Source organism: Alligator mississippiensis, chromosome 6 (genome assembly GCF_030867095.1).
Source record: "Alligator mississippiensis isolate rAllMis1 chromosome 6, rAllMis1, whole genome shotgun sequence".
Classification (NCBI taxonomy): Eukaryota; Metazoa; Chordata; order Crocodylia; family Alligatoridae; genus Alligator; species Alligator mississippiensis.
Window position 1 is genome coordinate 12,859,008 of NC_081829.1, and position 22,908 is coordinate 12,881,915.

The 22,908-nt window shown below is 47.8% G+C and overlaps 1 protein-coding gene across 2 annotated transcripts in view; it reads right to left on the reverse strand.

Moving 5' to 3' along the window:
- Window positions 1–22,908, reverse strand: part of SDC3 (syndecan 3) — a 190,292-nt gene that overhangs the window by 50,582 nt on the left and 116,802 nt on the right. Inside the window, exon 1 of one of the 2 annotated variants that reach the window (XM_059729644.1) lies at window positions 10,808–10,828. The exons of the other annotated variant lie outside the window; for it this stretch is intronic. Within the exon in view, the coding sequence (XP_059585627.1) occupies window positions 10,808–10,813 (6 nt within the window). The 5' untranslated portion in view covers window positions 10,814–10,828. Of the gene's footprint in view, window positions 1–10,807; window positions 10,829–22,908 lie in introns of those variants that run through there. 2 annotated transcript variants of the gene reach the window in all.

The window sequence follows — 22,908 nt, forward strand, 5'->3', positions numbered from 1 at the left end:
TAGCTGTGCAATGTTAATACAGTGGACTTCTTCCATCCCAGAAATTGCTGCATTCCAGAGAGAAATTTTTTCATATAGAAAATGTTCCTAATCTTCGTATTCTTCTGCACCAGTACTTCTCGGGCTTGTTCTTCGCTAGAAAATTAGGTGATATCAGAACACCATGCTGAGAGGTAGCAACTAACACGGAGTGAAACATGACATAGAAGTCAGTGGAGGACAACTGCTATGTATAACATCATGGCAAGCGGGTGTGGGTAAAAGCTACTGCACCCACGAGGGCCATGGGTTCTTTGGGGAAAAATGGTGTTCAAGCACGTGTCCAGTAATCATGTTAAACGTGGCTTAATTTCTAGCAGAGACATGGCCTTGCTTATATTAGGTTTAGGGTTAATCATGGCTATCTAACACATTTTAAAAGCAACCCTCCTTTTCGCTCGAAACCTGATTCTATGCTAGGAAAATAAAACAGTCTGCCTTTACCCAATTTAAGCAAATCCATGTTCTAATTCCAGACAAAGGAGTTGCAGTTTATTAGCTGGTTGAGATAAACCCTATGTTCTCACTAGGATTATATCATGGGGTAGTTTATAAACCCCGTGTTCTCACTAGGATGGCGTCAGTGCAACATGGATTAAGAAAACATCTCTTTTCCTAGGGAAGACAAGGCTGGTGAGCAAAACGGAGTTTACCACAGTACCCATAGGATAACGCAGGGTAGGAAAGTGGAGCACATGCCTCCGGCACCACCTAAGAGGAGAGGCACCAGAAGGAGTTGGCGGGCTGGGGTTACCTGCTGCAGCCTACCTCACTGCTACCTGCCTGCTGCTTTGCCTTGCTCTGCTGGTGCTTTCTGGCTCCAGGAAGCTGCCAGTGCAGGCAATGGGTGTCATAAGACACATGACACTCCAAGAATCATAATTTTGTAGAGCAGCAAAGAAGCTTGCTGCTTCTGGGTGGGGAAGAATTCACCCTCATTTTTTTGCCACCTAATTCATCATGCTTTCTACCCTTTGGACATGAGCTTTTGCAGCAAAAAAAGTGGGTGAAAGTCTCCCTCCAGCAGCAGCAAACTCCACTATCACTCCAGAAAACAATTCCAAGAATGCCTTGCATTGTATGCCACATACCGCTTGGCTCGCTGCTTCTGATCCAGGAGGTAGGATTTGAGGTGTGGGGGAACGGGGCGGTGAGAAGAAGACAGAAGGATGAGACAGCTACCCAAGGTGGGTGTTTTCCACACTACACCTCTGCACAGTACTACCTAAAATGTGTAAGTTAACACGTTTCTAAGAGGATATTTTATCACCCCTGTGTCCCAAAAGGTAAAATCCCAGTTAACATGAGATGGAGCAACTTGTCATTATCTACAGGGTTGTGTTTAAAAGCATTTTAGATTAATACAGTTCTCAGAGGTCCTAGTCTAACACGTTGTCATTTGCAAGTAGAAAACAGCCCTTGAATGTCCTGTAAGATGCAGCCCGTGCTCTGAGGTCAACGGGCCTGCCCAGGAAAGGGAGTCCCAGAAAGAAAGGAGGCACGTCCTACGTACGTGAGAAAATACAGGCTGAAGAAGGCAGCGATGGGACAGAAAAGGCTGACCCCTTGCCTCAGATTAAAAGACTGTATGGAAAGCCAAGGTATTGTTTTTAACAGAGCTATCCAATAAATATTACATTCCAATTTTTGATACATTTGTCAACATTTGAATTTTTATTCCCCCCAAAAAGCAGGGGGGAAGAATTTTTCATTATTTTCTCATGATTTCATCTCCACCCACTCGTGCTTTCAATCAACTCTAATTATTGCATTAGATTAATTTAAAAAATGACAAAGGCTGGGATTTTCTAAAAGTCCTCAAGGAAATAAAGTGCTTAAATTCCTCAGCAGTAGAAATTGGGGTTCAGTTCCCCAAAGAGATTTAGGCACTCCCATTCAACTCCCACTGAAGTCAATGAGTGTCAGATGCTTAGATACTTTTGATGATTTAAACCTATATTCCTAAACCCCAGAGGCTTCTTTGAAAGTCCCTGACTATTCATGCAAACAGTACAGCTTCATTCAAGCCTAACAGTCTGGTGGACTCATGTGGCTGAGGCACACCGTGTTCCCAGCCAACGGTGCACAAGGGTGTGATCTGGCAGCATGAAATCCAGATGCCTTTGACTCCTTAGCCTCATTGACCAGGTACCACTTTCCTGCTGGGTCACCTAGGGACAGCCTTTATCCTGAATGAAGAGAGAGCAATTAGCTGTGTTAGCCTGAAGCCAGACAAAAGGTAGAATAGATTTACACCTTACAGACAAACTAAAATCACAGATGCATATATGCTTTTTATAAGGAGCAGCTTACTTCATCAGACACTATGATGGAGTAAGCTGATGCTTATTAAAGTTTATGCATCTCTGATTTAGTTAGTGAAGAGTCAGGCTTGAATTCATGCATTCAGCACCAAAGCAAAAGACACCTTAACTATCCTGCCACCGTAGCCCTCAGCACATACCTGCTAAGCACTGTTACTGTTAAATGATGTTATTGTAGGGTCAACACCAACTTGTTTGACTACCAGATGGGATATGAGCCCTAATTTATAAACTGCTTTGGACTCCTCCGACATCATTAGCATTAAATGGCAATCCCGTTTCCAGCTGAGATGTGCAGGCACTCCACTGTAAGTAAACAGCAGTGCCGGCCCCCATCTCCCAGCACAGCGCGGTCGGCCACGGCGATATTTCATGCAAAAGGGCTGCTCTGACAACACCAGCATGCTGGTCTGGGAGCTTGCAGGTTCTTTTGATCAGCACAGAGCACGGTGCAGCTGCCCAGCTCAGGGAAGGCTGTCAGACCCAGAAAGCCTGTAATATGGAAAAGCCAGAAACAAAGAGGCCACAGAGGCGTGATACAATCTATCAGCCTGTCAGTCTGCTCAGGTAGAGGAACAAGTGTGAGTGGCACCAGGGTGGGAGCTGGACTTCATTTCTCTCTGTCCTGTGCCCCACCTGCTCCCTGCTGTGCGACTATGTTTGTGCACTGCTTGGCACTTCAGCAATGAAAAGTAAATACATAATCATTCATTCATTTGGCATCCAGTCGCAAACGTTAAGCAGGGCCAGTCCACAACAGCAACTGAATCAGAGGCCACCACAATCTCAACGAAAGCACCTAACGACCCCGTAAGTGAAGCTGGGGGTTGCACAGGGGGTTCTGAGGCCTCTGGGTCAAGAGCACAGGTTCAAGGTAAGGTGGGAAGAGCAGTGCTTGAATCACACAGGTGCCCAAATCATGTGACATACCTGCATGCACTTTTGTCCAACACAGAAAATAAGCTCGCAGCTTCTGCTGCATTCATCTGTTGGCCTGTTGGGATGCCTTTGAAGGATGCTGCACCTTTGGGATGGCAGCCCCAAAAGGTTTGCACCATTAATCTGCTCAGGAGCTCAAGTTATTCTGAAAATCAGTCCGAGGAGTCTAGCAGGAGAGACAGGCAAGTGAAAGAGGGACAGGCAAGTTCAGGGCCTCCCCACTGCTGCTGGCCCGTGGACAGATTCATAGTTTGTAGAGTCCGAAGGGACCACAATGGATCATCGTGTCCGACCCCCCGCCCCCGGCAGGAAAGAGGACCAAGGTCAGATGACCCCAACCAGGTGACAGCAATGTGGAACAAGTGACACACCCTAGGCAACATCAGCCCTTGCTCTCCTGCTCACCCAGTTTGAGCTCTTTTATTTCCTGTGGCCCAGAGCAATGCCGGCGGGTCTTGTTGGCAGCATGTTGCACACAAGCCATGGATTGGGGTTCAATGAGCTGGAGGCACTTACACTTCGTTACTTCTGTAGGCAGCACTCACTGCCCCCACCAGAGGCTCCTTGTGTCCCTCCATCCCCACCTCCAAGCCCTCTATAGCTCATTTTCCCACTGTCTTCTACTTCAGGGACTCCCTGCAAACCCCACCTCACCTCTTTCCCACCCCCATGTCCCAATGTGTAATCCCCATTCCCACCCCCCACCCCATGCTCAGGGCACTGCATGATCCCCTGCCTCCCAAAACAGCTGGATTAAACAGTTTGCACGCAGAAGCTGTGAGGATGGGCTCTAGAAGTAGAGAGCCACTTAGGAGAGGAAGGTGGATCCTGCAGTGAAGGCCTTAGTCCAGGAAGCAAGAGAACTGGGGGTCACTTTCTGGCTTGTTCCCCAGGCTCCCACTCTCATCGTGGGTGAATCCTTGCACTTCTGCGGCTCTGGCTCCACTTCTGAAAGGTGTGGGGAGGACGATGCATCCTTTGTTCGTCTCACCCATTCAAGCTGCAAGCTTTCTGGGGCAGGCACCGTCTCTCCTCCTGTGTTTGTACAGGATCCAGAGCAAAGTGGCAACTGTAAGTGGAATCTGTGGGAATAATGTACTGCTAATTATATTAACTGCTATTAGTGAGGCAACTCTAATCAGGGACCATGACATTACTGGAATAGTGCCCTGAAAAGCAAAAATAATATTCAGTGGAGATGCACATGCATTGCATTGGACTTACAGAGCAGTTTTCAATTGAGCATCTTAAAGGTCTTTACAAGGGTAGGTCAGTATCATTAACCATTTTGCAGATGCAGAAACTGAGGCTCAGAGAAATCTTGGGCACTTTTACACATGCTCCAGGGGTGGGGAGCATGGTGCTTTAATTAGAGAGGCTCTGAGAGCCGCTCTAATTAAAGCGCTGCCACATCTCCTGTATCAGCATCCCCGTGCTTAAAAATGGCAGCAGGGCGACTTGAACTAAAGCTCATTCAATGATACATGAGACACAGGAGGCTGCTGGAGGGTGGCAATTGCCCCGCTCCAGCACACTCGATTAATCGAGTCTGCTCCAACGCACTGGAATTCGGAGCAGCCTCCGCACTCTTGTACAGGCGCCCTATATGATTTAGCCAAAGTGCATCTAAAATGCCAGGTGAAAATGGCAGAGGCTGGACTAGAACCTAGGAGTCCTTACTCTGTGCTGGAGATTATGGGAGCAGAACCAGAAGGTAAGAGGTGATCTGACAGAGCAACAGGAACAGGACTACAAATGCAAGAGATGTCACTGATCAAGTGAATGAAATAATGACTAAGTGACAGGGCGCAGGCCAAAAGAGTAGTACACTGACACAGCAGGGGCTAGAGGGACAGGAATGGAATAAAAGGGCAAGAAGAGCCTGGACAGAAATGAGGTATGTTGCCCGTACCGTGTAGGGAAGGTTCTCATGCAGGATGTGACTGATTATACTTAGCTCATCCCAGTGCTAGAAGCATCCAATTATTTTTGTAACTGTATTTTTTTTTAATTAATTAATCACATGAATTACAGGCTCTTAAACCTGAATTCATTTTGGTTTAATAGGCCAGTTATTTTATGCAAGTAAAATAATCATTAAGATTTACTGAGTAGGAGCAATTATCCTGGCTTTGTATTTATTCCATTGCTGTTAATCCTGAAAACCTCTACCAGCAGGTCTGTGTGCGTGTCTGTATTTGTGCATGCATGCACACACACAGATGCGTGCTTCTATACGAGTACATGCATCTGTTTGTGTGCGTGTGTGAGCATGTGTGTGTGTTTAATTACAGCTCTTCAACTGTTAGTTCAACAATTGGATTTGGAGCCTTAATTAAGAAGCATTGAGGAAACGGTCTCTGGGCATGCTGCGTGGCATTGGCGCTGGGTCTCACCAAGACACACAAAGAACTGCCGGTGGCTGGCACCATCGACTGTATAGAACTAGGACCGAAAGACAGACAGTTATCAAGATACAGGAATCCCAGTGAGAAAACACTGGGGTATCCTGTCCTGATGTCAAAGGAGAAAAAGGGCATCCAATGTGCACAGTATCTTTATATAACTCTAACCACCCAAATCTGAAGCAATGTTATTGAGACCATGACCTCATCTCAGGTGCCTACTGGTTACCCACTTCAGTGACAAAAAAACAAGCAAAGCCACCTGGGACAGAATACTGTGCCTTGTCCCCTGGCTACAGACCCATGTATATTTGTATCCATGAGGCTGTGACACAGCCTGTGACCCTTGAAATACAGCTGAACTGCTGCATTCCCAATCAGTGCCCTCCTAAGGCTCTGTAGGGCCTGTACTGACTCCCTATAATGGTAAAAAAAAATCCATTTCCACCATTCAGCTGCTGAGCACACATGTAACACTTCCAATTCACTATCACACTTCAGGCTATGACCATGTCCAAGGTGGCTTGCAAAGCAGCATTGATCCATGTTGGCCGCTGAATAAGAAGTCAACAAGGTCTAACATGAAGCACCAAAGCAATACTGCTGCAGATCCTGTAGGGTTTGCAGGGGTCAGGAGTCCAGGGGAAAGACCGTAGGGTCAGATTCTAGTCTACCTTTTAGGTGCAAAAGCCAATGAATTTGTGGATTTTCAGGGTCCTGAACAGCATGGAAAAAACCCACACTGAGGTACCTAAATCCACTTAGACATATATTGGCAGAACAGAATCTGGCATCAGGATTTGCAAAAGCAGCTGGTGTTACTGGGTGCATTGATCTCTAGGGTACACAGGAACTTGACTTTCAGAGGGCAGGTACTCATCATCATCAGTCATTCTTTAAAATTTTGGCCTAAATAGACCCCTATGGTCTGCATCACACTTCAGGATGCACTAACTTTTAGAGGAGCCTTAAAACCAAGGACACCTGCAGCCAATTTAAAATCCCCAGGTATTTTTCTAAGAGAAAGATCTTAAACCTGGTGTACTGACCAAATTCCAACCAAGGGACAACAGAGGTGACCACAAGCAGGTATGGAAGGAGCTCTGTATGCCATGAAAGGGCTGGAAGAAGACAGTGTCCTCAAGTTATGTCCTCAATCAGCACCCTCTCAGTATCTGAGGGCTGAACATATCTTTCTGTAAGCAAGCGAGCAGGATCAGAGCAGCAACCATCTGGGTCATAAGCCTTAGGTGTTCCTGATAGCACCTGAACCATGCCAGGTGCTGCACAAATATGCAAAGATCTCCAGCCTTTGCTCCAATTCAAGCATCTTTTCTTTTACTTTCGAACATAGGAAAAAACCCCATGTTTACAACCTTCAGAAAAACAAGCCTGGAAGACAGCTCTATTTGCTAAATGCTGAAAGACAGTGATTTCTGGATGTAAGACACCACAGTTTCAGAGGCCTTACTTCATTTGTCAAAGTGCTGCGGCTGGGATTTTTGAGTCAGTTGGATTTAGGTGTTTAAATCCCTTATGCCCTTTTGAGCTGGTGTCTCCCAAAGTACACAGGATCACAAATATACACACCCGAGTAGAATGGACTCGGTCACTCTCCCCAGGTCTGTTAACCCCCGATTCCCACTGTCCTTTTAACATGCACCCATAAAAATAACATGCAACAGCTCTAAGCTTTAGTCTCAGAATTAAACCTCCAGACTTTTAGAGCTACAACACAGAGCTGTACCATTTGATGCAGGAGAATAAACCTCCTAAATAGCAGCAATAGTCAGCTCTTGTCTTCAGTGTGGGTCAGCCACCAGTGAGGAATCAGCCCACATCATGTAAAGGTACACACGTGTGCATGATATACATGCAGGCACTGTTCCATGTAGATAGAAACACAGGTGCACACATGATCTGGGCCAAGAGGCCGAGAAGCGACCTACACATACTACACACATACTACACACACTCACAAACCACCTCATATACAGTAATATAGTCAGAGTCACACCCAGCTCAGTTAAGACAAGAAAAGAAGAATGGTCTAGCTCAGAGGTTCCCAAACTTTTTCTTAATGTGTACCCCCTTCCCAATTTACCAACCGCCCATGTACTCCTACCAACATGTTTTACACTTTAACCCCTTACATGCCAATTATTATAATAGAAATTAAATACACCATTACATAATTTCTCCCACATACCCCCCAGAGATGACTTGCATACCCCACGGGGACATGGTACCCCAGTTTGGGAACCCCTGGTCTAGCACAGTGATTGCCAACTCCTGGCCCTTGGTTAACATATTGTCTACAAAACTCTTAGACATCTCTCGTGACCACAGAGAAATGTGGAACGGCCTTCAATCTATGGCTTGCTCAGTGTGACAGCAAAGGCTAGGGACCCCTGGTCTAGCACCTGAAGAACTAGGCAAGGACTTGAAGAGGGCTGCTGTTACACTCTGATTTACCCACAGGTTCCTTGTGTGATCTTGGATCAGTCACTTTATCTCCTCTCTGCCTCAGTTCCCCTTCTATAAATTGGGGATATTCATTCTATGCACCACCAGAGTAAAAGAAAGAAGGTGAAATGAAAGATTAATTGCTCTGGTAAATCATTCTTTCATCCTATTGAAATAGCCTCTTCGCTTCCTGCCACCCTTTTATTGCCTGGGATTGTCTGCTGCTGTCGTCATTTTTTATCCAGGTTCTTCAATGGATTAGCACCGGTATTTACATCACTGCACAATAAATATCAAGAAACCAAGGCCAGAGTGAGAAATAACAAGCTGACTGCCATAAATTGTTGATAACACCTTATCTCTAAACTTGCCTCATTTGCTGCCTTGGGGAGGAGGGAAGGAGAAAAATAACCACTCACTGCCGTTTATAAAACAGCAAGCAAAAAGTCACAAATGAGCCAGGCGCAGCTGTTCTGATCATTGGCACAAATTGCATCAGACTCGCTCAGAAATTTCTTCTCGGCTCTCACACCCGAGCGGAGGTTTGCCCTAAGCACCAGGTTTCCCTGGGGAATCACGTCTGCCTTTTTCCCCTTTTACTGTATCGACACAGTTTGCAAATGCCCGGCTTTCCCCCCACAGCTGCGTGTTTATCTGGGGATAATTGATTCTCCCAGCTGCTTTGTCTGGAACAACCTTGTCATGATAAACAGGAGGTGGGCAAGGAGTTTTCCCACCAACCTCCAGAGACCCCAACTTAAAGAAAATGTAAACCTGAACCACGCTTCGGAAAGCCTGCACTGACATCCAGGACACAGCCCTGCCAGCCCCGCAGCACAGCGAGTCTTTCATCTCTCTGCCTTGAGCTGAATAACCTGTCTGATCACACAGCATCCGCAAGCAAATCGCATTGAATTCACCAGCTAATTCCTGCGATGGCACTACAGCAACTAAAAGCACTTACAAGGTAACTCTTAGCTTTAGGACTTCGTATGCAAAGCCCTCAAAGATCTGGACATCTTGACAAGGTGGGGACCTATCATTAACCTGACCTCACAGCTGGAGAAACTGAGACCAAAAAAAATGGGCCAATTTACTCCTGGTCAGTAGCAGAAGCGATATCAAACCCCCAACTTCTCAGCTTGCTTACCAGGGCCTGCGCCCACTTGACCATACATCAGTGACTCTTCCCTAATAATAACTCTCATTCAGACATTAGTTCAGTGTGACTGGTCAGAAAAGTTACAAGGCGCTGTTCCTGTTCTCCAACTGGACAATAATCAGAAAGATGGGCAGCTCTTCCTTGAAGGTAGACACCCCACATGTTTTGTCCACCATGGTCCTCAGCTAGCCCAAAAGGCAGTGGTTTCACAATGCACGTAAAGAGGTTGGGATCACGGATCCCACACACAGGTGCATGGTCCTAGCAAGTGCTTCTGGACACTTCCTTCAAACACCTAAAAGCAACACGTAGGGACTTGGACATAACACCAGGGAGGATGGGAACATGGCAAAAGCACCCCGCAGACAGGGTTGCTCTGTGGGCTGAGTAGCAAGAGCACTCACCCAGCGCCATCAGGTCTGCAGCTCCCATCCAGATCTCTCTGCTTCTCTCCTCAGCCCCGGACTCCCTCTACTCCTCCTTTATGAGCTCTCTTGTGTGTGCTTCCTCCATGCCCCATCGTGCTCTTGCCACCATGCTCTCCCTCCTCCCCCTCTCCTTTGGCCATTTTGCTCCTCTGTTTGGTCTCACTCCAGGGCTGTCCCTCTTCTCTTGCTTTTCCCCTCCCTGGCTCCCCTCTCCGTCCCGCCTGCTTTCCGCTTTCTCTCTCGGAGTCTCTTTCCTTCGTGTTTCCCTCTCTTGTTCGCTAGGTCTTTCCCAATCTTCATTTCTCGCTCGTTCACATTCTCTGGTTCTCTTCCTCCCCGCTTTCATCTTCTCTCACACTCCTTCACTCTACCTGTCTTGTCCAATTGCTTTTCCACCCCAAAGATTTACCACTCGCTCCAGACTTTATTCATTCCCAGAGGACCCTTGCAGTGTGCGTCACCATAGCAACACAACCAGGTCTTGGAAAACCTTCACTCCACTCCGGTGGCATGTTCCCCTGCCTGTCCTTCACTGGCTTCCTTTGGCACACGGCCTGGGAAACCATGGGAGAATGGTGAGCAGCCAGCAGGTAGACTGGACCAAGCCTGATGCCCTAGAATAACATTGCTCTCCCTCCCCATACAGACCTCTCCACGCCAATGGAAAATAAAAAGGGGAGGCCTTAATTGCGCCAATGGCTAATGTGCAGCAAAGAAGTGAAGCAAAGCAGCTGGCAACCCAAGGAGCGGGCACATCACGGTACCATCCCCAGCTCAGCACCAAGGGTCCAGAGACCTACACGGAAATGAGAGCAATCTATCAGCAAAATCCCATCACACAGACAGCAGCTTCTTACAGCAAGCCAAGGCACTTCTGGAATGGTAGCATTCCCAAACCCTCTGCCGGCTCCAGACTAAATCCAGGCTTTGAGCCAAGGGAGACGACAGTGTCGTGGGACCTGCTGGATACCACCTCATAATTCAGGTGTGCATTCATGCACGCACACACAAATACATATCAGTAGAAAGCATGTATATACATACATACATACATGTGCCCCTTCAACAGGCACTGAAATGCAGCCATCTCTGGAAGGGAACGCAGCAGCTGTTCGACTGCCTGTTGCAACCTCTTCTAAATGTTTTACAAATCTCCCTCTGAGGTAGGTATTACTCCGCTGGACAGACAGGCTGAGCCTGCGAGCTTACCCTGACTCATCCAAGGCCAAGCAAGCAGCAGGCCTGGAACTCAGGCACTTGGATCACGCTCTCGTTTGCTGGATCACACTCGCTTGTTCACCCTGGTTTGACTCAACTGCAACTCTTCCTTCTGAGACTGTGGAGGCAGTAAGCAAGCAGTCTGAAATGAGGTCTGCCTAGCATGCTCTAGTGAGAAGCACCATGAGGTCGTTATTTATAACAATGCAGTTAGGATGACTATTTTGTACTTCACTTGGCAGACAACGGGGGCTGAGTCCTATCCCTGCTATTAGCACCTATATCAATGCTCGGGAATCAGATCCTTACTTAATTACAAGTAAAGCATTTTCCTAGAACACCCCCATGTAGCCTCCTAGAGGATCCTTTGTTTTCCAAGCTTTCACATTCACATACCAACCATTCCCTGTCTTGCTTATCTTGCAGCCATGACCAAAATTACTGTCCTACTTCTGGCATTAGCAAACTAAGGACTACAGAATCTGGCCAGAAATGTATTACAGAAATGTATTATGTTTCTCTTGCCCAGCTGGAATTTACATGCCAAGTCCCCAGGAACACAGACGATACGCTGGCATTGAGCTTCAGAGTCCTGCCACAGCCTTCCCCAGAGCTGGTAGGTCTGAGAGATTTCACATCTGCGGAGGCTGCTCCACGTCCCCTGCTAAGATAATGTTTATATTTGCCTCTGCAGGATGATTCAAAAGAAATGTGCTTATATACTTTAAAAACAGTAAAATCAGAAGACTTGAAGCGCTCAGAGCCAACTCCTCAGAGCCAGTAAACCAGTCCACTGACCTAAGGTGATTCCCACTTGCTGAGTATTAGGCCTGTGGTAAACAGTTTCACTCTGATGGTTAAAAGCAGTAAGACAACATTAAAAAGAAGCCAGCAATTGGCTCCTTTCTTCCCTGGTTGCTGCAGTTGGAACAGAGTTGTTCGTTGCAAATCAAAATGAAATTCCCAAGTCAAATCACTGCTGGGGATGGAGGAGATGCCAAACTAAGGACCCAACCACTTGTTCTCCATAAAACTCCCAGGGGTGGGGGGTGTAGCACACCTGAGAGCAGCTGTGGGGTTACTGTGTGCGTGTGTGTGTGCACGTGTGTGTGTGCATGCGTGTGTAGCACACCTGCCTTCACTGCCGCATTTCCGTGTTGGGCACGTGTAAGCAGGAACAGGTAGGTGGGACACAGTTCAGTGACCCTCCTTCAGGGTGCTGAGGACATCATGTAGACATACTTTCTGTGAATGTTTCATGTGCATCGCTGCTTTCTACAATCTGAACATGGGATTGCTCAAGGATGTATCATAATCCCTATACCAGAGGCAGGCAATTATTTTGGGCGGAGGGCCGCTTAATGAGTTTTGGCAAGCCATCGATGGCCATATGACAGGCAGCTCAGGGCAGATAAATATTAATTTTCTAAATTTTTTAGAGGCCCTGCGGGCCGGATAGAATGGCCTGGTGGGCCGCATCCAGCCCGCAGGCTGCATTTTGCCCACCCCTGCCCTATACTGTACTACAAAAACACAGTGGTGGCTCCTTTAGCTCAGGAGACCTCCATTCTTGAAGCAGAAAGGCTTAAATCCTATCCCTGCTATTAGCGCTATGCTCCTAGAAGCCACACACAGAGATGACTGCAGAGCCCTAACTGGCCAAGATTTTGTTATAAGATAATGGGGCAGATAGGCTCCCACACAAGGAGTGGAGAGGTATATATAGATATACCAAGTGGGTTGTCTTTTATCTGGTGAGTGTCTCTCAAATCATCGTTAATCTCTTAACTGAAGACTGCATGGTCCTTTCCTCTAGCATTACCCACTGCTGCTCTAAGAATGGGGCTCAGCTTATGAATGCATTGGTATAGGTCACTGGTGGTGACTGAATTGGGAATCAGCCCCATGAAATGTTACACCACAACTAAAGAATTAAGGCCTTTAGCTCACAGCCATTAGCACACCCCAACTGCTTTACAAGGGGCAGCCACCAGAAGGGGACAAAGCGCCACATTGGTATTTAATGTAGGTTAGCAATGGTGAGACAGCTAATGTCAACCAGGGGCAAGTGGCCCCATAGGGTTTCATAACCATGCCAGCCATGTTCGCTTTGGGCACAACCCGACATAACAATACAACAAACAGTGGTGGTCTGCTGTACAGGGGTAGAGCATTAGTGAGGAACTGAATAAAGCAGCTCAGTGTAAGCAGTTCCACAGATGCCTTCACAGCTGCATCCACCTCTGAGCTGCGCTGAATTTTATGTCGCAAAATTTCAGGCAGGGCTTGAGCCAGTTAAAATCAACACATCACGTGCACACACACACACACACACACACACACAGGCACAGATGCACACTCACAGACACATGCTACCTTCCTGCAGATGCAGCGCCCATCAGACTGTGCGTCTCAAAGCTAAAGTAGGAGAAGAGATTTCTCAGTCAGTTCTTTAAGCATTAAGAACCACATGCTGCTCTCAGCTCCGGCACGTTACAGATTAAACAGGTTGCAGGGCATAGCTAAGAGCTGAATTTAGCCCACCGGTCTCATTTCCATAGCTGTGAATGGCTTACAGCAAGGCGAGTCGGACTTGACTGTCAGCGGGCACGTTACCAGTTATTACAGAATTGATTTAATTTGCTTCTGTGCTGTAATCCTATTGCAGTTTAACATATGAAACTGTCTTGAGCTTTTCTCACCTTTTACAAAGGCGTGTTTCATAGCTCTGGTCTCTGAGCTAAGACCCAGCTCTCTGAGGAGCCAGAAAATAGGACTATATATTTTGTCTTGAAACACTTGGCACAGGGATTGCCACTGTATCTGCTAAACGCATCCCCAGTGAACACACTACAGCGGGACCTTGCTAATTGGCACACTTTATAATTCACACGTTCTCTGTCTCTCTCCCTGTATCTCAGGAAAGATTTAATAGAAGAGACAGTTCCCTCCTGTTGGGAAGTCTCACATTACTAAGCCTTTGGAAAGATGGTCTTGTGGTTAAAACGCATATCTTCTCCCTTGGCTTAAATGTGGTTCTTAAACATGATTGCTGCCTGTTGTGGGCAGTCTTCTGTCCACACAAGTAGTAAGAAGTCAGGGAGTAGACAGAGCTGCATTATGACTGTGCTTAAACCTGGTTAGTCTTTGCTCTGTGGTCCGCTCTGGGAATAGTGATGCAGAAAGGGCTGAAGTTCAGGAATTGAGAAGCTCTCTGCTTGCTTAAACATATTAGGTAACCCCCAGAGGTCTCATGATAATCAGGGCCTCATTGTACACAGAATAATGGCCTGTTTCTGTTGTAAAGTTCATTTGAATTATAACTGGAATGACACCCTTACTTGAGTCGTCTACACACAGAGCCCTTAGCTTGAGCACGATGGTGGCTTTTAACTCGAGCTGACTGGCTGCAGCAGTGGCTATGGGCCAAAGCATGACTTAGTCCAGTGGGAGCCAACGTTTTTTACAGGTGTGCCACAAAATTGCCTTGCACCTTCCCCGAGTGCCACTCCGATCTCCTTCCCCTGCCCGATCTTCTGCTCTACTTTCTGCTCCCTACCTGTGCTTCCTGTCCAATCTGCTGTTCTGCGTTCTGCTCCCTGCTCTATCTGCTGCTCCACTGCTACCCCCCTCCCTGATCCCTGTGTGCCACTCACAAAAGCTGCATGCACCACTTATAGCTATTTCCACCACATACAGATGTGTGTAGGGGTCACATAAATGCGACTAGACCTCCAGTGCCTTCTCACTGCCTCACCTCTCCCCCTGGATGTGATAGTCACCATGGGAAACTCTGCCCCTCCTCCAAAGATCTCAGTCTAAATGAACCTGGTAACATCTAGAAGGAAAAAAGGAAAATTACCCTCATTTTGCATATGGGGAGCTGAGACACAAGGCAGCTCCATGCCTTGTATAGCAAGGAATCAAACAAGCCCTTCCCCATGCCAGATCCATGCTACACCTAAGCTTTTATGCTTATTATAACACACACTGCATTATGATAGTACACACTGCAGCCACTTCTGAAGCAGAACACAGGCAGCTGGTAGCAGCCGAGAGCAACACATTAGGACAGGAAGTGAAGGGAAACAGTTTAACCAATTAAACACACAGGGTGAGGAATTCAGAGGTAATTATCTAGGCTGGACAAGGGCTAATATTACTATACTCACCCTCTGAGAAGGAAAAAAAAAGTATCAGTCTAAAAAGCCAATGTAATTAGCCATTCTGGACTGCTTCCTCCCAGGCAGAACAGACCCGGGAGGTCTGAGCTCTGCCACTGAACCCAAAAGCTAAAAGCCTTTGGAAAGCGCTCCTCTCCACCAACAATGCAGTCATTGTTGCTGAGACCTGCTCTTCCCTTCCAAAGGTGAAGGCGAGAGCAAGTGCATTAGCATTCTCCCCAGGCACGGGTTACCCGCTGGGAAGGGAGAAAACAGAGTCGGGAGGGGAGCGAATGCTCTTATTGACTGTGCTGCCCAGAACGCTACAAAGGCAGTGAAAGGAGAGCCTGTCAAAGGGCATGCCACCAAAAGGGGAGAGTCACGTGAGCACCGAGTGACCAGTGTATGGAGCCCCTGTCAACAAGCTTGCCTTGATTCTGTCGTTGTACAGAGACTGGTATTGCAAAATGCTCCTAATTGCAAGCCGAGAGGGAGGAAGGTGTGTGCCCAGCACCCTCCCCTGCAGAGCAGGTGCCTTGTGCCCAGATGTGCCAGGCAACACACATAAGGCAGGCATAGGAGAAGACTCGCCACCGGAACTCAGGGTGCAATGGAAGGTACCCAGGGACCCGTGGGAAGCTGAAGAAAAAATTCACACAGCTGGAAAAAAGCTGGGTCGTCACCCAGCCACCTTCCTCTTAAACTATATGAAAAGGATTCTTCCCCCAGGGTCTGTGAAGGGAAACTATACGTCCACACCGATGCAAATCAGCCCAGCCCTGCAATCTCTGCAGCATCCTTAGCTCTCTGCTTACTCCAGGCACGCAGCTTAGACCAGACTTTGGCTCCTTCTTCAGTCCCTGACTAAGGCTGTTGCAAGGATACCACATTTCTGTGGCTGCACACTCTGTCTCTGGGGCAGAGGTACTGGCTCGTTCACAAAGAGCTTTCAACTATAGTCAGAGCAAGGTAAGGAAAGCACATGGAGCTGTTCAAAAGGGAGGGACTGCACATGGCTCCTGAGAGCAGATTCAGATTAGGTCCTGGATGGGAGGTATGCTCCAATGGCTGGAGATAAGTGGGATTCAGGACTCCTGGGTTCTGCGCCCAGATCTCTCCCTCCCCTTTAAATCAACAGAAACTACTGGTCTTCTGCAACAAGAGGAGAGACCCCATCCACTCTGGACACCAAGCCTTTATGTCACCCTCAGCAAGTTCCTTCACTTCCCCATGCTCTATGCAGGGCTTGTGAGAGACCCTGGCAAGGGGATCTCTTTCCTCCCATTTTGGAAACAGGAAACAGAGGAATTTCATTTGACTTCTAAGCTGAATTCATGAGTTTTGCAATGCACCCCTAGAGATCCTTCTGTATTTACACACACAACTTGCAACTGTTATTTTTGTCAATAAATTTTAATGTCTATTAAGAAAGGAAATGCTCATAATTTAAGGGGGGCCTAAGCTTGGGGGCCCAGTTCAACTGTACCCCATTCCTCCCATCCCATAGGCCCTGCTCAGCTGTAGCTTGAAGCCCCTTTCTCAATCCTCCGAGATCCTGGCAAGCCTGGGTGATAAGAGTGCCTTGGTTTGGGTTCACTAGTTCTTTGTAGATTCCCCTTTGGAAACATAGACATGTCAACAGCTCCCTCATCTAGGAACCCTGAATAAAGCTGATATAGCAGACCTCATCTGCCTACCTTCTCGCCTTCATCCATGTCCTGGGGGACATCTCTGCTGACATGGACAAGGGAGAGGTCTCTGTAGCCTGAACACAGATATAGTAGCAGCTTATAAACTGAGCACAAACAGTATGGAAAAAGATGCCTGTCTCATGATGGGCCTAGTCATAGGCGTAAGCAGTGGATTCTCTGTCTTACAAGCTGGCCAAATCAAGAGCAGATGCCTTTCAGAAAGTCACACCTGAAGTCACCAGGCCCAGCACTGGGTGAATTCTCTGGCCTGTGCCATACATGAAGTCAGACTAGATGATTTAATGACCCCTTCTAAACTTAGTTCTCTAAATCTGATTGTATTGTGGCCACAGAGAGACTGCAATTGGGGAATAGGCCAGCAACTTTCAACCAGGGTGCTGTGGCACCCAGGGGTGCCATGAGATCCTTTTGAGAGTGCTGTGCAATATTAGCACTGTTAGGTGTGCAAATAGCTATATGGGATTCACAAGATATAACCCAGACATTTCAAAAAGGAATCTATAGTGTCAAAAACACTTCTGATCTATCATGGCCTTCCTGAGTTCTTTGCAAGAGAAGAATCACTCTCTTATTTTTCCATAGTCAAGAAACAAATGAAAGCTAAGAGCCAGCATTTTCTGAAGGGTGCTTTGAGTCTAATGAGGGGTGCCTTGAGGCTAAAAAAGTCGAGCACTACTGTGCTAGGCAGGCAGTGTACATACCCTGGAGCCAAGAGCATGTTGTATGTTTGAATGGCTGCATTAGACCAATAGGGGGGCAAAATCCCTGCTGCGGTGAACTACTGTACTGGCCTTCAAGAAGCAAGATTGAGGGTCTCAGCCCAGGGTGAACATCAGAAAACTATCGAGAGATTTGCCATGGCAAGCTGTACCTGCCCTAGAAAAGCCCAAATCTGCGGTAGCAGAGGGCTGCAGGTCAGGACAGATGAACGGATGTTAGCAAAGCTGTGAGGATTCAGCCAGACCAGCAAGGAGTGGCTTAGTTCATGACTGATTCAGATTGGAAGGGCTGGATGGGGTCTAGGACTACCATGAGCATTAAAAATCATCAACAGCAGTCACTGAACTTGCAGCCAGACACAGCACTATCATCAAAGCGGCCGTGCTCTGTGAGCTGGGCTCAGCCCTTCCAACAAAGGCAGACATCTCCATTTCAAGTCATGTGCCAGCTCAGCCTGAGGAGACGCCACCCTCCTCTGCTCTCTGTTCCTTCTCAGTCTTCCTTTAACCAACATCTAGGAACATGGTCTGCCTGACCCAAATGCATCCAAGCTAGCACATCACTGAACTACAGAGCAAGTCTACTTCCCCAGCCAGCCCCTCCAGTCCAGCACCACAGCCTCATTGGTATCCCCCTCCCCATTTCTTCTGCAAACTTCCCAACTGAGGATACAGTTCAGAGTTAAGAAAGAAGGGGTCTGTCACTAATACCTGCTGCCCTCCCCAACAGCAAGCCAGGACTGATTCTTTCCAAATCCCCATGGCCCTGACAAGAGGCACAGCATCACATGCTCAAAGATGATTCTGGGGAAGTGAGAGGTATCTGTGCAGGCTGGCACTCTGGTGGGATTAGCCAGCAAAGAAGATGGAAATGTATCAACACCAAGCCACAAGGAAGAACTTTCTAGTATTTCACAGCACCAGAAAATGAGCAAATGTAACCAAAGCACCAGTACCCAATCCAGTATAGCATGCTCAGCACTTTACCTTTGTTGTTTTCCATTTATCCAGATCTCCCACCTCCAGGATGTTAGGCTGAATGTCAGGACAACTCTCATAGCTAGGCAAACATATTAAGCTGCGGAGCAGGCTTCCAAGGGAAGTGGCAGAGCCTCACCAGAGAAATAAACTGCACTGTGGAGTGAACTCGTAACCTTGAATACATGGTCTAACTGCTGGAGTGGGCAAAAGCCATATGGCATTAACAAGGGCTACCCTGGCAAGCAGTAATACTGAGTGAGCAACACTACAAGGGGGCAGCAAAGCAGCTGTTAAGTTCACAATGTGAGGTGGTAGCAAAGCAGAGCAATACAATTTGGGGTCAGCCATGGCAGGTCTCCCATGGGCACGTCTACACAAGATGCAATGGACTGTTCTACTGTGTATTAGCGCATCACAGCAAAAACTGTGCTAATGCACTAATGCGCAGTAGAATTAGTCTATTGCACATTAAGCATCACAAAAAATGTTCACCTTTGCTACTGTGCATTCGTGCAACTGAGCTTTTTCCTAGTACCTGATATTAGATGTTCTAAATTTAATGCACAGTAGCAAACATGCATTAAAGAACGTGTAGACGTGCTCCATGACAGACCTGGCAGGTCACCTCTGGGCAGACTAAGGTTCAGAGGTAGCTCTTACACACTGAGATGCGATTGATGTGCCTGACCCTTCTGTGCTGAGTGAGGACAACTAGGATGCCATTAAGTTAGGGGTCATGTAAATCTGTGGCAGTGGGGTGTTTTCATAGAGACAGCCCTGTTTTGACATAAGGGGCACTTTAATGCAGAAGGGCTTTTGTCTGCATGCAGATCTTCAGAACCCTAACATTTCGAGGGGCCCTGGCACTCATTTGCCCCACGTGAGCCTCTGATGTCCCACCTGCCTTCCTGCAGCTTACCCCCCCAGCTAGAGCATCTCCCACCCACTAGCTTAGTTACACACAATTCCCTATGTAAAACCTCCCTTAGCAAGGCCACGGACCTCCCCACACAAAGCCCTCACCATGTGACAGGGCCCTGGTGGTAACAGCTACAAACAGCCCGTAGACAGATGGACACATGGACAGCCTTCTTCCCAGACAGCCAGACTGGGCACTTCGGGAAAGAGCTGCTCTCCTCAGCAACCAAAGGTGATGGTGATCTTGTACACAACAGGTGCATCTACATGAGATGCTTAATGCACAGTAGGCTAAAAACACTGTTCAGTAGTGTGCTGGGCAAAAACCATGCTAATATGCTACTGTGCAATAGTATTAGGCTACTGCACAGTAAGCAGCACAAAAAAACCTATGCTCTGGCACTACTGCACAGTAACTGTAGTTATTGTGCAGTTAGTTAGCACTTCATTAAGCAAGTACTAAACTAAATGTGCAATAACTACTGCACATTAATGAACATGTAGACGCTCCCAGTGAGTGCATCTACCCGAGACACTTTACTACAGAGCTGACTAATTAGCTCTGCAGTAAAGTCTCACTGTCTACACATGCGGCGCTATTAGGCCACAGTAAACTAACTGACGCAGCTGCCTGACACAACTGCTATCCTACAGCAGAGTAGTTACGTGCAGCAAAACACAGGTGTAGATGGTGACAGGGCTGGCTGGGGTGTGAGGGTCCTACAGTGTGGGGGCTGCCTGCTGGCTAGCCCTACACTGGAGCACCCTCATGCTCCAGCCAGCCCCTCTGCAGCATGTTGGGCCAGGGGGAGCAGCTCTGTGTTGGCAGGCTGGCCCCTGGCCCCTTCTCAGCCAGGGTTGTGGCACCCAGTCTCAACATGCTGCAGTCCTGGGTGCGTGTGCAAATGCTGTACCCAGGAGCAATAAACTCTGGAGTGAACTGCGCTGGAGTTTACTGAGTTACATTAATATCACGTGTAAATGCACCCTGTTACTCTCATCTCTTTCTGGAGTGTGTTTGCTCCTCACCAACCTCACAGGCTCTGCTTCTCCAGGGGCTTTAACCCTTCCCAGTGCTCAGCATCCCATCCCCTGCACTTGGGCCCCAACACCAACTCTTCATTCCCCTGCAGACCCTCTCCTACCTATCAACCTGCGCTTGAGCAGAATCAGTGCACTCTTGTCTGAGGGTCATAGCATCAAGGGTGAGGTGCAACGAGATTCCCCCAACTGCATCCAAGTCCTCACTGCATCCAGGACTTGGAACAAACCATGGCCAAAGGCAAGCACACAGCCTGGGCATCAGTAGGGTTGGACACCAGGAAGCACCTACAGGCTTTCAGCTCAAGCAGAGCTCCTGTGGCCACCGATGCACAGCAGGCTGTTGCAGTTATTGAGCCCAGCTCAATAGCAGGAGACAGGATCGCACGTGCCTTGTGAGAGTGTTGCAGAGTGTAGCAATAACTTCCCTGTCCTGCATTCTTCTCTTCCCCTGGGAAAGGAGTGTCATCATCTCCATCATCCCTCTACAATCTGGTGCACGTGACATACCCTCAGCAGTTTGAAAAAGAGCTTTGGCTATCCATGACCTGCTATGAAGCCATCCTGGCTGGACCTGACAAGGTCCAGAACCACAAGCTCAACATCTAAGTGCCTGGTAAATGTCACTGAAGGTGGATCTCTCTAGCCTAGCAATTTCCCCAGCCAAGCATCTGTAGGATCTGTTTCACGGGCCTTAGAGAATGAACAGCTGGATTGGGCTATTCTACTGCGTCTCCAGCTCTGGGAAGTCTACATGACCAAGCATCTGTAAGTTAATAGTGGCCATGTACTCATCTCCTAGGCACTAGTGAGCAAAGAATAATGATGTTGCAATACAGGTCCACTGGAAATACCCTGGTTGTCCAGTATGTTTATGCAGTAAAACAGCTCAGTCTGTACTAACCCTGGTAACTCTAGGTCCCCCCAGTTGCCTGTGGGCTGGTCCCGCAAGAAGGACTTGTAAAGTGCTAGACAGCAAGGCAAGATGAGCAAAGGGCAAAACTGATCAAAAAGCAAATGTGGTGGATCAGGGAGGGTTAAGTACTAAAGCGGGGTTGTGCTCACTTCAGTCTTTCTGGCTATGGAGTCATCCCACTTCCATTCAGAACAGATCACTCAGACACAAGGCCCAGGATCTACAGCGCTGGCTCTGCCCTGTTCTGCTGCAGACTCTAAGCAAGTTGCTTAAACTCAGGTCTCCAAGGACACCTAGGTGCCTAACTCATTTGAGTTCAGTGGGAGTTAGGTGTCTAAACACCTTCACAGATCTGGTGCCTCCTCATTAACATGGACCATATCTTCACTGGACCAAACAACCCAGATCAGCACATGGAGAGACTATTCACCTGCAGTTCTACCTATGTCTTATCATCACTGCTACACTCTTCTGCTGTCCACTTTGCACAGACAGGGCAATCCCTACATGAATGAATGGACACCGATTTGACATGAATTCCACTAAGATACACGAGCCTATGGCAGAACACTTCAACCTCCCTGGACATCCATCGTTGACCTCAGAGCAGCTGTCCTTAAACAGCAAAACTTCAAAAACCAATTTGAACAAGAAATCATCAGCAGATTGGATTGTATTAAGTATGGTCTCAGCAGAGACTCTGGATTGTTACCACATTACCTGCACTAGCTTTTATAACCCTTGTGCCCACCAGTGGCAGAGGGGGCACGGCTACGCCGGCAGTGGTGGGAGCCTGGAGGCGGTGAGCAGGGAGCTCCTGCAGACGCTGCTGGCACTGGCGGTCGGCGGTGGAGATGGCCAGCGCCAACCAGAGGTCAGCGACCACCTGCAAGTGCCACCGGCAGCGGCCAGGGGCAATCAGGGACTGCCCGCAGATGCCAGCAGCAACTTTTTGTGGAGGGTGCACTGCCATGCGCAGGAGGTATACATGCACCCGCATGCACCCTCTACGCATCAACCCTGCTCGTGTCCCTCAAAGCCTGCTTTGATTTTTCCTTATAATTTCTTCAACCCACCATCACCACTCTCAGCAGCGACCCCTGCCCCCCTCCTTTTCTCCTCCTTTCCTTATCTTTCATATGAAAATTACTTTATTAATTTCTATTTAGTATCCCTACTCTCTGCAGGTCCTTTCATAGCATCTGACAAAGTAGGCTGTCACCAACGAAAGCTTCTGCCTTTCTGAATGAGTTAGTCTTTAAGATGCCTCCCTGCCCTGCCTTCTACAAATTAAACGTATAGGAATCACTTCGCCCACCACTAAAATGCAACTACATCTGGGAGTGACAAAGCAGTGGTTCAGTGGTGAAAGCAACCCTACACAACAGGTTGATATCAAGAGGTATAAGTCATGTAACTGGTTGAACCCGTAAGGGAAATTTTAGGTTGTAAACTTTTGGAACAGATGCTGTCTCTT